The sequence below is a fragment of the Zosterops lateralis genome (assembly GCF_965231275.1).
Source record: "Zosterops lateralis genome assembly, chromosome: 7".
Lineage (NCBI taxonomy): Eukaryota > Metazoa > Chordata > Aves > Passeriformes > Zosteropidae > Zosterops > Zosterops lateralis.
Window position 1 is genome coordinate 37,426,008 of NC_139767.1, and position 14,132 is coordinate 37,440,139.

General features: G+C 51.2%; 1 protein-coding gene across 4 annotated transcripts in view; it reads left to right on the forward strand.

Moving 5' to 3' along the window:
- Positions 1 to 225: 225 nt before the first annotated feature.
- The window catches only part of FMNL2 (formin like 2), a gene marked incomplete at its 5' end in the record, with an annotated part of 112,196 nt that continues 98,289 nt past the window's right edge, over positions 226 to 14,132 (forward strand). For 3 of the 4 annotated variants that reach the window (XM_083864803.1, XM_083864804.1, XM_083864802.1), the window contains one exon: positions 226 to 342. In XM_083864803.1, the coding sequence (XP_083720929.1) occupies positions 226 to 342 (117 nt within the window). The remainder of the gene's footprint in view (positions 343 to 14,132) is intronic. The other variant, XM_083864805.1, reaches the window with a different exon arrangement.

Below are 14,132 nucleotides of genomic sequence, written 5' to 3' on the forward strand. Positions count from 1 at the left end.
CGCGGGCCGGGGGCGGGGCGGGCCTTTGTGCGGGCGGCATGCGGGGGAGCCGGGGCTGGAGCCGCGGCTGGAGCAGGAGCAGGAGCCGGAGCAGGAGCAGGAGCGAGCCCGCCCCGGGGGGAGGAGGAGGAGGAGGAGGAGGAGGGCCATGACGGGCGGCGGCGCGGCGGAGCGCCCGCGGTGGTAGAGCCCGGAGCCCGCCCGGCGCGGCGCGGAGCGGCCGCCATGGGCAACGCGGGCAGCGTGGACGGGCAGCACACCGAGCTCAGGGCGCACAGCGTCCCCCTGAAGCTGCCCATGCCCGAGCCCGGAGAGCTGGAGGAGAGATTCGCCGTGGTGCTGGTGAGCCAGAGCCGGCCCCCATTGTCTGCGGGCAGCGCCGAGGGGCCGCCGCCGAGGGGAAAGGGGGGAGCGCAGCCAAGTTGGCTCGGGGAGCGGGCCCGGGCACAGGTGGGCTCGGCCGGGCGGTGCCGCCCGCGGGACGGGCCGAGGCTTCTTTGTCTGTGTCGGCAGCCCCTGAGCCCCCGCCGCCGAGCCCCGGGCCGGGCGGGACCCGCCGCTGCGGCGAGGGGAGCGGCTGCGGCCGGGACACCCATCCTGGTTCCTCCGGGGGCAGCCGGTCCTGCTTCTTTCGGGGGCAGCCAGTCCCGGTTCTTTCGGGACACCCGGTCCTGGTTCCTCCGGGGGCAGCCGGTCCTGGTTCCTCCGGGATACCCGGTCCTGGTTTCTCCGGGACACCCGCTCCTGGTTCCTCCGGGGATACCCGGTCCCGGTTCTTCCGAGATACCCAATCCCGGTTCTTTCGGGGACACCGGGTCCTGGTTCCTTGGGGACACCCGGTCTGGTTCGTCCGGGATACCCGATCCTGGTTCCTCCGGGACACCTGGTCTGGTTCGTCCGGAATACCCGATCCTGGTTCTTTCGAGACACCCGGTCCCGGTTCTTTCGGGGACAGCCGGTCCTGGTTCCTCCAGGATACCCAAACCTGGTTCCTTCGGAGACACTCGATCCCGGTTCCTCGGGAGCACCCGGTCCTGCTTCTTTCGGGATACCGGGTCCTGGTGTTTTCAGGGGCACCCGCTCCTGGTTCTTTAGGGGACACCCGATCCCGGTTCTTTCGAGACACCCGGTCCTGGTTCCTCCGGGACACCCGATCCTGCTCTGCCCGGGGCATCCCGCTTCTGGACACCCAGCCCTGTCCCCTCACCGGGGGACACCCAGCCCTGTCCCCTCACCCGGAGACACCCAGCCCTGTCCCCTCACCCAGCCCTGTCCCCTCACCCAGGGGACACCCAGCCTTGTCCCCTCACACAGAGACACCCAGCCCTGTCCCCTCACCCGGCCCTGTCCCCTCACCCGGAGACACCCAGCCCTGTCCCCTCACCCGGCCCTGTCCCCTCACCCGGAGACACCCAGCCCTGTCCCCTCACCCAGGGGACACCCGGCCCTGTCCCCTCACCCCAGCCCTGTCCCCTCACCCAGGGGACACCCGGCCCTGTCCCCTCACCCGGCCCTGTCCCCTCACCCAGGGACACCCCAGCCCTGTCCCCTCACCAGGGGACACCCCAGCCCTGTCCCCTCACCCAGGGGACACCCAGCCCTGTCCCCTCACCCGGGGACACCCCAGCCCTGTCCCCTCACCAGGGGACACCCAGCCCTGTCCCCTCACCCGGGGACACCCCAGCCCTGTCCCCTCACACAGGGGACACCCAGCCCTGTCCCCGCTCCCGGCACTGGGCGAGGACTCATGGACTGATGTGTGTGTGTGTGTTGGGGATTATTTCTGGTTAGACCCAATTAGATTATCATGTCTAAGAAAAGAATAAGCCTATTCAGTCAGGAACCCCCCACTGACGAGCCAAATGGCGAGTGAGATGTTACGATTATTAAGCACAGTGGAGAAAAAAAAAAAAAAAAAAAATAAAATAAAAAGGCTCGGTGTGGCGTTGCTCTTGTCGGGGTCGGAGATGGGAGATGCTCCCAGAGGCAGAACCAAGCCTGGATTCACCCAGGAGAGCTCCTGGATTTGTCTGCCCTGCGTGGTCTGCAGGAGGAAACCTGTGCCTTTGGCTTGGGGCTGATGGATGGGATGGGGAAAAGGCAGAGCCGGCGTTTGGGGCAGCCTTAGAAACGTGTAACGTAAATACGGGAGATAACAGCACCCCGGCTGTGGTTTCCTGAGGTGCCTGCAAGGAAGAGTGCACGGCTTCTCTGCTTGGAAAAGATGGGCTGCAATTAAGGCTGGGAGGGTGAGTGCTGCAGCTTTGCTGGAGGGAGAGCCCGGCCATGCAGGTGGACACTCTGTATTCTGATTTTCCCCCATTGATTCCGTCTCCCGCTGGGAGAAGCTGCAAGATGGGGCTCAAACACCACCAAAAAAATCACCCTCGTGCTGTTCTTGCAGCCAGTCAGGCATGGCTGGTGTTGCTGCAGCTTCCAGGAAATATCTGAGCAGTTTATGAAAGGATAAACTGCCGGGTTGTGATTATTTTTGGTTTTCTCTGTGGCTCTGAGGGAGAGATGACTGTGCCACTGGTCAAACCCCAGAATGGGGTGGGCTGGGGAAGTGCAGGGATTAACAAGAAAGGAATGATTAGGGGAAAAACCATGAGGAATATTTTCTGTGGGGAGAGAGAGGATTAGTCAGGAGATGGGAGTATGAAGAAGGAGATGCTGAAGGTTATAAGACTAAATCTCACCTTCTTTATGTGCTGTCTTAAGAAATTAGCCTGGCACAAGCCTTGCTGGCACACTCAGCCCTGGTGAGGTCCTGGAGGGCTGTGCTGACAATACCAATTTTCATATCTCTGATGAAATTCCCAAGGCTGATCTGGACGTTGATGAACACATTGAGTTGCTGTGTGCAGGTCTGGAGTCCCCACACTGGGAGAGCTGTGCCCATTTCTGTGTGGGAGAGGCCCCTGCTGTGTGTTTTGAAGTTTTATTCTCTCCCCAAGTGCAGAGCAAGGAGTCTTGACCCTCCAAACCACGAGGAGAGCACAGGTTGGCCATGATTTCACCCTGAGCACCAGCTGGTTCATTTTTTTCCACTTTAAACGTGCTGTCCTGAGCTGCTCCAGGATCTCTGGGGTCCCTTCAGTGCCTGGAGGTGATGGATGTGTGCCAGCCTGTGTTTGCTGGGTTGTCAGAGGAGTCTGTCTTGAGAAAGGGCTCTGGTGAGGTGGTTTGTGCACTGGAACACCCTCCTTGGTCACCTTAAACACATCCCTGGCCACCTTAAACACACCTCTGGTCACCTTAAACACACACCTGGTCACCTCAAACACCCCCCTGGTCATGTCCTGGGTCCTCCTTGAGGTGCATAAATTGCAGGAGATGATGGGCACTGCTCCAGGTGATGTTTTTTGGGTGAAGTTCTCAGGTCTGTGCTCCTCGTGCTGTTGGCATTCCCGAGGATGTCCTGAGCCACTGGTGTCCAGGGTTTTCCCTGTGGATCTGTGTCTCTGTGGTTTGGCATTGCTCTGGTAAATGTCCTGCTGTGGTTGGTGTGTGTTCTAGGAAGATACATTTGATGGGATGAACTTCAAGGAGGAAAATGTGGAGGACAGCCCAAGAGAGATCCAGGTTTCGCTCTGCGAGCCGAGTGATGTTTTCTTCCATCCTCTCAAACTGACGTGAATTGTCCTCTTTTCCTTTGAATGAATTCCCTTCCTCTCAGGATTACACAGGAATGTGAAGTGCAGAGAAGCAGCGGTGTGGTTTTGCCACCAAGTTCCCCATTTGGCTTTGCCACCAAGTTCCCCTGAGTCTCAGCTCTGGCACTGGCACATCCCAGCCTTGTCTCTCCCCCAGTGCTCTGCTCTCCTCAGCTGTATTGGATATTTCCTTGCCTTTACCCTCTGGATACATGGACATAAATCCTGAATTCTGGTGAGCACCCCTTGCTCTGCTCAGAGGAAAACCACAGCTGAGCAAACCAGGGGTGCCAGAAGCATCCCCAGACACGGTGGCACCGGAGCCGGGCGCCGTGGGAGCTCCAGTCCCAAATTCCCAAATTCCCTGCAGCAGGGTGGTCTCCCTGAACCCAGGACAGGGCTGCACGTTTGCAGATGCCACGAGGTTTGGAGGAAGCAGCCAGGCCGGGCTTGGCAGGGGAACTCGCTGCCTAATGAGCTGTGATTGACATCATTTCACTGCTGGATTACAAATCTGCGCTGAGGCCTGACAGGAAATATCCTCTTACCCCTCCGAGTAGGGCTGGGGTGTACAAAGGGCTCCTCTGTGGGATGGAGGGCTCTCAGAGGGTGAGGGGGGTGTTCCTGCCATCTCACCTGTCCCTGCTTTGCTCACAGGAACATCTTCCTCCTGCTGGAATTCCCTCCTTCCCGAGCCTCGTTTTCCATCCCAGGGAAGGAAGGCAGTTTGAGTGTCTCCTTGCTGAAGAATTTGGAAGCTCAGTGTGAAAACTCTTAATGGTCCCCAGCTGTTCCCCTTCCTCATTGTCCATCAGATATATTAGCCATTGTTTTATAAAATATATATATATATGTTTATGGTTTAGGGTCTGCAAATCATTATTAAGCATGACAGGGCTGCAGGAGATATCTGGGATAGGATCAGCTCCCCTGCTTTGGTGGGGCACTGGATTCCTTGTTGTGATCCCTGAATTTGACAGAATTCCCTTGGGATGGATTGGAGTTGAGATCCTGCAATAGCTGCTACAGGTGGGAGTGGTATTGGGAGGTGAGAGGCACTGAAGTGGGTTTAGGAATCTTCAGGAAAATGAGATTTCTAAATTCCAGATCTCAAAAAGATGTGTGGGATTTCCTCACTGAGGCCTCAGCTCTGACAGGCTCCTCCTGCCACTGGGGCTTTTCCTCAAGGTCTCCTTGAAGTGATTTGGGCAGTTTTGCTTGAAGAAACAACCTAATAAAGAACATAATTAAATATATCTATATTTCAGAGGGGTTCAGTGTGCAGCAGTGCTGGGTGGTGACACTTCTCCCCAGCTGCTTTGTCAGTCAGGCGATGCCATTTGTAAGTTTTTCCACCCAGACATCACATTTTTGTAACTGATTTTTCCCTCTGACTGTCTGGAATACGAGGGTGCTGTGGTGGGTATTTACCCTGCTAAAATTAATTTCAGCTCCTGGAAAGCTGGAAGACTTCAAAAATGGCTGGGCTGATGTAGATGCCTGTGTTTTTCAGTGTACCATTTTTCCATGCCAAATAATCCCATTAATTTGGATGCTGGTGGAGGGATGAACCCTCTGAATTACACATCAAATTCTCTTTAAGGTGAACAACAGGTCAAGCAAAACCTCTGCCTTTACCTTTTACCTTCCCCATCCTCTTTTCTCAGAGCGTTGAAGCTTTATCAAAGCTCTCTATCAACTTCCTTAACCTTGTGTGCGAGATAAAAGGGATTTTATTTTTATTTTGTCGTGCAGGAGTCGACCCTGAGGTGTGAAATGGTCTCTTGGGTACTACTCCATGTCAGGGGTGATGCTAAAGAAAGGATTGGAGAGGTGCAAGATGAAATTCAGAGTTTACAAGGCGATCTTAAATAAATCAGTAGCTCTTGAGTAGTTTTTGATTGGTGACTGAATGACGTGAAGCCACGGGTGGCTGCCTCCAGTCTTTCATTTTAAAATCACTTCAGCTTCTCCTGCTGCCTGAGGAGGTATTAAAGTGCACAGAAACTTCTCCCCCGAACAGCAGAACTCAGCAGATACCAAACCCAAACCAAAATGTTTGATTTCCTCTCGTGTCTTCAGAAGCACATTGGTGTTTTTACCGTATTTTTGTATTGTTGGACAAAGGTTGTGAATCATTCAGGCAACTTTTTAAAGACTCCAACCCCTTTTGGAATAAAACATCCATGTGGAGGTGTGGATGGGAATTACCAGCCCTTGTCCTGTGTTTGTGTGGCTGCTTTGGTGAATTCCTGCTGGAGTTTTGGGTGCTCCTTCCAGCTGCAGGAGGGATTGGGCTGGTGTTCCATGTAGGATGAGATCCACTCCTACTTTAACAGAGCCCTGCTCTCGTTTTGACTCCAGCACCTGCTGGAGAAATGATATTTTCTCTCCAGTCTGCCAGAAGAAGTGGTTTAAATCTGTCCCCATGCTCTGGAGCTCGTCGCTGAGGGGGTGAATGACCTTACAGGAGTAGCTGGTTTTGTTTTCCTCCTCATTTCTCATTCAGGATCCATCCTAAAACGAAACCAACTCTCGACCTTCTCTTTCTGATTTTAGTTTTCTCACTGGGAGGTTACTCAGAGGCAAACCTCGTGCCACCCCTGCCTTTTCCCCCTCAAACACAGGTTGAGTTTGGAGCTTTCTGTTCATTTTCCAGGCTGTTGATGTTGCTGGGAAGGAGGAATGAATACAGCCCAGTGTTCCCTGGGAGGTGGAAACCCCCTGGGATTTGTTGCAGTTTTGCTTTTGCTTTCCTTTGTGACTCTGGCTCTGGGGAGGTGGCTGCTGGTGGCTCTGTGCTCCAGGGCCACCAGCACTGCTGTGCCCAGCTGGAAGGGCTAGCCCTGGTGCCCACTGTGGATTTAGGGCACAGGGAATGTAAAATCCCCTGGATTTTGGTGCAGGTTCTGCTGCACGAGTCGCTGTCAGAGTCGGTGATGTCCAGCAGGAGATTCTGGTGCCATTTCTGCACCAAAACCATCCCAGGCTGCTCCAAGCCCCCTCCAGCCTGGCCTTGGACACTTCCAGGGGTCCAGGAGCAGCCACAGCTTCTCTGGGCACCCTGTGCCAGGGCCTGCCCACCCTCCCAGCCAAGAATTCCATCCCAATATCCCACCTCGCTTTGGAGACACCTTTTATAGTCAAGGATTTCTGGCCAAACAATATATATTAAAAAGAAAAAGAGGAAAAAAAAAAGAAGAATTTTTGTATTTTTTAAGGTATCTCTCTCACAACACCCAAACACACATTGAAAAATCTAAAATTTCTTCATGTGGATCTGGAAGGCTTGAGAATATTCTGTGCTGAGTTGGAGTTGGCCAACACCCCTGTGGCTGGAGCTGCCCAAAACTTTGGGGACACCCAGGGCAGCCCTGGGGGCTCCTGCTGCCATCACCATCCCCTGCTGCCCCTGCACCACCTGGACACGACCTCTGAAAGGGCAGGAGGTGACAGAACCCCAGGATGGCCTGGCTTGGAAGGGACTTTAAAGCTCATCCATCCCATGGGATGGGACTGACCAGAGACACCTCCCACTATCCCAGGCTGCTCCAAGCCCCTCCAGCCTGGCCTGGGACTTTCCCAGAGATCCAGGGGCAGCATTTCTGGGAATAACCCAGATTTCTGGGATCCTGTGATGCACAGCCAGCCCTGCCTCTCTCCTGGGCTGGCCTGGGTTGGCAGGGCAGGCTGGCACCCGGCTGTGCCCGCAGGAATCCGTGTTGGAGCTCTGGCACTGTGACCTCCAGCTGGAGAGAGCTCTCCCCCAGCACGAGCACATGAATTATGCAGAACATGCTAATGCAGCAGCACTTCAGCACCAGTTTGTTTTTAAGCATCTGGGCTGCCTCTTGGGTTTGAATTAAGCACTTTCTGATCAGGATCAAAACACTTTCCCTGTGCAGGAAGCCAGGCATGAGGAGGGGTTGGTTTTCCTTCTCCCATTCTGTGTCTTGGGAAGGTGTGGGGACACAACTGTGGCTTTGGAGGGTTTTTTCTCTTTGCTAGGAGGTGTAAATGGGATTTTTTTTTTTCTTTGGTAAGCAGAGGATTAGAGTTTAAAAGCAGCAGAGCAGTTTGTTGCAGGCAGTGCTGCCAGAGGACTTCTGTGGTGAGCAGTGTGCAGCCACATTTTTAGACAAACTCAGCTGAATTATTGTTTTCTTTGTTTGGGAGAGTCCGTTTGGGAATTCAATATGGGAAATAAGTGACACCAACTTGTTCCATTTGATTTATATTTGGGTTGGAGAAAATCTCCACCGCTGAGCCTCCAGCAGTGCAGCTTCCCTGGGGCCAGAGGGCTCAGGCTGCTCAGGTAACAGCACTTGGAGCTGCTGGTGCTTAAAAAGTGGGAATTTCCCGTTTACCACCTCCTGGTTTCTGTTCTGGAGGGTTGAGCAGGTTTCCATCACTTCACACAAGGGTCGTGCCCTTGCCCACGTTGTTGCTGAGAAATGCAGAGTTCCAGTTCAGGTTGGATTTCTGGGAAAGGCTCTTCCCCCAGGGGTGTTTGGACACCGCTCCCAGGGGCAGTGACCAGGGTGGGATTTTTGGGCTGGATTAATGATCCTGTAGGTCCCTTCCAGCTCAGGATATTCCCTGATTCTGTGCTCTGTGGGTGCTGAAAGGTCTGTGATGTGCACCCCTGTTTTCACTCACAGCTCTGACCCCAATCTGCTCCGTCATTCCAACAACCCAGACAGGCAGAATTCCGTACGGATATACTGGAAAACACCAGCATTAATCTGGTGTTAAATTAAACCCAGGCTTTGCCTCTTCCCAAAACAACGCCTTTCAGGGGTGTTTCACTGCAGAAAAGCCTTGGCTGATGTATAACTTGTATATATACTGTGCTCTCAGTAACATATTGCAGGACTCGAGCGTGTGTTGGTTTTCAATTTACCCCGGGATCTCTTTAACAAAACAAGTGTTTGTCTGCAGGGACTGCGCAGCCTTAAACATACATTTGGGCAGGATATTCATAAAGGCCCAGAATAGGGGCATTGTCCTGGAAATGAATGCTCCTCACATGAGAGCTGGGCTGTGCTGGACCTCCAGGACTGGGCCCTGCAGCTCTGGAGAGCTCTGCCTGTGTGTCCTGGATCAGGAGCTGGAGCCGTGCCCAGGCTCCAGGAGGGGAGAGCTGGGGACACCTAGGAGCTGTCCTGGGTTGGGATTCTGGAAACTTAGGAAATTTTAGTGTATAGTAATATATATGTGGCATAGTGGAGGATTTGGGGCATTGTCTAAGTCCTTCTTCTTCACCACCTTCTTCATGACTTTTTGGAATTGGTTGATATCCACATTGCAGACTTCAAGTAGTTAGTTACTGGGTTTAAAGGAAAAATAATTTCACAACTGGATGGATTGTCCTTGAAAAGACCTTGTGGAGATAGAGAGGAATTCCATTTTGCACCTTGTTAACTAGAGGTAGTGCAGAACTCACAGCTTGTGAGAGTGTAATACGGATAAAAATGAACAAACATCCGAGTCTGAACGTGAACTTCATCTCTCGTGCTGTTAATCCTGAGCTTGGCAGAACCAGCACAGTCCTGCTGCTGGGACAGCACTCCCAGAGCTGGGCTGGGCCCCAGGGAGGGATCCCGTGGCAGGAAGATCCACAGGAAAACTCCCTGAGCTGGTGACTTCCCTCGTCACGTTGCCTGAACAGCACAGAGCACATCAACCGTGGAGGGACAGGGGAATGGCTTTGGGGATATTGAGAGATTGGGATGTTGGGGAGGAATTCCTGGCTGGGAGGGTGAGGACGCCCTGGAATGGATTCCCCAGATTTGCTGTGGCTGCCCCTGGATCCCTGGAAGTGTCCCAGGCCAGGCTGGAGCAGCTTGGGATGGTTGAAAGTGTCCCAGCCTATGGAACTGGATAATCCTTAATGTCCTTTCCAGCCAAATCCACTCTGGAATTCTGTAGCTCCAGCCTCCTGCCCTTTCAGAGGTCGTGTCCTGGTGGTGCAGGGGCAGCAGGGGATGGTGATGGCAGCAGGAGCCCTCAGGGCTGCCCTGGGTGTCCCCAAAGTTTTGGGCAGCTCCAGCCACACTCCCCACATGGGTGTTGGCCAACTCCAGCTCAGCACAGAATATTCTTGAGCCTTCCAGATCCACAGGAAGAAATTTTAGATTTTTCAATGTGTGTTTGGGTGTTGTGAGAGAGATACCTTAAAAAATACAAAAATTCTTTTTTTTCCCCACTTTTTCTTTTTAATATATATTATTTGGCCAGAAATCCTTGACTATAAAAGGACTTGGGGCAGCTCTAGATTGTACATCTGTTCCTTGTTTGTCTGCAAAATGACTGCACAGTGGAGGCCAAGAGCAGAGAATAGAGGCTTGTACAAATTGGCAAAGTTGCTGAAGTCTTTCAGAAGCCAGTAATTACAATGAAGAAGCAAATTGTTCAATCCAGAAATCCTGGTTGTTCATCCATCCCACATCCTGGCATGTCCCCCCCCGTGATTCCTCTTGTCCTGCTTTGCAGAGGACAGATAAATAGATCTCAGATAAATAGATGTCAGATAAATTAATGTTAGATAAATAAATCTCAGATAAATAAATGTCAGATAAATATCCCAGTCCCACCTGGGGCAGGTTTGGGGCAGGGTGGGTGGCAAGGGATGGAAATGGCTGAGTTTATACAGCACTTTTCTGACAAAGGTTCCCCAATAATTTACTGTGTTTGGGAGTTCTTCAAAGGCCTCTCTGCCCAGCTCTGAGCCTTGCAAGTGCAGATGATCAAATAAATTAACTATCACAAATATTTAACTAAAAGCCTGCTCAAACAGGAGCTTTGATGTTGAGTGTGCGTGGGGGAGCCTCTGTGTGGCTGTGCACTCTCCCAGGGATATTGGGTGAAAACTGAATTTACCTCTTCTCTCAGATAGAAGCAGCCTAAAACTAGAAATTCAAATAATAATGAATGACATTTATTATTCCCCCTCCATGGTTGGGATGTGATGCTGGGTGGCATCAGGATGAGTGATGGCACAAGGAGTTTTCCTGGAAAGCAGACTGAACACTGCAGTCACACTTTTGAGTGTCACACTTTATTTTTTGCCATCCCTACAAAAAAAAAAAAAAAAAAAAAAAAAACCAAAAACAAAAAACCTTTGGCTCAAGGAGTGATTTTTCATTTTTTATGCCAGGTGCTGCTTGGTGGCCACGACTCTCTGCAGGCAACCAGAATCCATTTGGTGTTGTGATAATTATTAAAGCTCCATGGATTGAGCCAGGAGCTGTTTGGTAATTAATTTAATCCCAGCTGTTTACAGGTAGCTGGGGAGGATGGCTGGGAGTTGTTGGCTAAAAATTGCAGCTTCCTGAAATAGTCTGGGAGTTGTCAGAGCCTGCAGTGATCTGTTCTCAGGGAGTTGTGTCTGAGAGCTCAGCTCTGCTCCCTGTCACAGCTTCACTGCAGATCCCTCTTCTCTTGATCATCTAAATGAGTATCTGACTGTGGTAAATGCACAGTGTTCTCTTTTGCTAAATGAAACAAGAACTTTAGTGCCTGACAGGCGTTTTTGCTCCATGAATCTTTTATTTCACTCTGGCAGTGTTGTGGGGGAAGGTGAGGAGTGGGAGGGATGGGGAAAGGTGTCCCTGCCCCTGGCAGGGCTGGGATGGGCTTTAGGGTCCCTTCCCATCCAAACCCATCCAGTATTCCCTGATTCTGGGCCTGAGCAAGTGAACAAAGTGCACAAAACATTGTGGGGAAAACACTTTGCTTTTTAAATATCATTTTTAAACTCCTTTAATGCAGGACCTGGGATATCTGGGATTTCAGGGGTGTTTTCCTTGTGGCTGTGCTGACCACACTCAGGAGGAGTGAGAGACTCAGCTGAACCCAGGTCAAATGGCAGAGGAGTGGGGGAAGAGGAATTTTAGGAAGCTGAGTCTCAGCCTTGGTATGGATTAGAGGGAAACGACCTCTCAGCTCAGCCCACGCAGAGTTTACAGGGTCAGGGCTGGGACTGGGGACCTTTTTCTCCTGCCTGAGGCATTTCTTTGCTCCCTCTGAGTCTGCAGAAGCTTTGGGACCATTCCCAGCTCTCCCATCACTCGGTGTTGGGAGCGAGAGGTGTTTTCCAGAAATAAATCAGGGCATATTCCTGGAAATCCAGGCTGTTGTGAGCAGAAGGCAGGTGGGCTTTCTCCACACTGGGAAATGATTCTGTCACATTGAAGTGCTTCAATTAGAACATAAAATAAATTGTGCAAGAGTTCCCACGAGCTGAGACTTTCCCTGCTGAGCATCAGGATTCCTGGTCAGGATTTTTTAGCAGCAAAAGGGATGCAAAAGAATTCCTAAATGGCAGGAAAAGCATCCCTCAGTTTTCTCCTGCACCTTTGGGTATGGCAGATCCAAAGTATCCTGAGCTGGGTTTGTAGGGAAGAGAGAAGGAACCTCCAAACACCAAAAAATTGATTAAGCATGAAATTCTTCCCTGGCAGCCAATCCTCTGCTGGCCGAGGGACAAAAGGTTGCACAACTGAAAAGGGAAAAGGAATTTTATTTGGAAAGCTCGGAGCTATTGTTTGTTTGGTTTTGCTGGTGTTTGTTTTCTGTCTGATGGCAGATCTTTGTTAAAGGTGAATTATCCCTTCTGTTGAGCAAGTGGAGTGAAAACAACTCCCCCCCTCAGATGCACTTGTGAGGCATTCAGGGAATTGTTGGGATTGTTAGAATTGTTCCAGGTGCTCAGAGGAAATGCTTGGGGATACCTGAGGTGCAAAAACCTGTGTGGAGCAGAATATTCCTCGTGTTTCTGGTATTGAACCAGCCCAGACAGCACATAAATAAATGTACAAATACACTGAAACATCACAAAGAATTATTACCTGTTGTAATATTTGAAGTTCAACCTACAGGCTGATTTGGGTGCCACCTCCCAGCTGCTGCTGCTGCTGCTGCTGTGCCAAAATATTTCACAGCAAAAACGTGGGAGGAGAAAAGCACCTTTTCTTCAGCACTGGGAAAATTCTGCATCTGTGGATTTGGGGTTATTCCACATCAGAAATGGTGGGTTGGGGAATTCCTTGTCAAGATGATGTTCCTGTTGTGACAGCTCAGGGTCTGCCCCAGGATTTAACTGGGCTCACGGGATTTAACTCTTTTTAGCCACGATTTCAACTCTTTTTAACCACGATTTCAACTCCTTTTAACCAGAATTTCTTGCAGCAGGACCTTTTCCCACAGAGATACCAGGGAAAAACAGGGAGGCCTTCACTGTGTGCAGCCAAAACATTGATCAGGGGCTGCTCTTATCCCACTGACCTTGGGCACATCCATGGGCACAGCTGATATTCCTGGGGGAGCTCCACACACTGACCCTCTGCTGCTCAGGAATGAGCCACTTTTGTTTTATAAGATACCCAAATTCTGGCTGTTTCCCCCAGTTTTCAATCAAAAATCAAGATTTTTTTTTTTTTTTTTTTTTTCTTTCCTGCTCATTCCCTCCTTCCACCAGCAAATTTTGGGGACAAAACTTTCCCTTTTTTCCTCCCAGGAGCTGGAAGCAGCAGCCTCTTGCTCAGAGCACCACGATAACAACAACAATAATAATAACAACAACAGTGATAAAGGCTTCAGACAGTGATTAAAAGAGCAGATTTATGGATTTTATTTATTTTTTTTTTTCTGGCCAGACTCCATCCTTGGAGATGTCTCCTTCCTTCAGGGATTTGTGCCCAGCCAAGGCTTGGGGGAGTTGCTGCTTGGCCAGGGGGGTGTTTGTGGTCCCCATTCCTGACTTTTTGGACATTCCAGGACATTCCCAGCCCAGCTGTGGGAGCTCAGCCCTCTCTGTCTGCTCCCACTGCTCCTTTGGAACTTCGTGGGAGGGAATGTGGCTGGAGAAATCTCAACATGCCAGCAGCAAATCCACCTCGTTAGGGAGCAGGGTTTAACATTTTTGTGCATTAGTGGGAGGCTGAGCTGTGTTGTTTGTGTGCTTGGGGTGGAGGAGGAGGGAGCTGTGGCTGTGGCTGGGGTGGAAACCCATCAAAACAGGCAAGATGGGGAAAGAAAAAAGACTCAAAATTTGGGTTTGGTGCCCCACAGCCACCCCTGGCTTGCTGGGGTGGAGGAGGAGGGATCAGATATATTAGGCATTGTTTTATTTTTTTATATATATATATATATTTATTTATTTGTTTATTTATTTATTTATTTATTTATGGTTTAGGGTCTGCAAATCATTACAGAGCACGACAGGGCTGCAGGAGAGATCTGGGATAGGATCAGCTTCCCTCCTTTGGTGGGGCACTGGATTCCTTGTTGTGATCCCTGAATTTGACAGAATTCCCTTGGGATGGATTGGAGTTGAGATCCTGCAATAGCTGCTACAGGTGGGAGTGGTATTGGGAGGTGAGAGGCACTAAGGTGGGCTTAGGAATGTTCAGGAAAATGAGATTTCTAAAATCCAGATGGGCTTTAGGGTCCTTCCAACCCAAACCAGTCTGG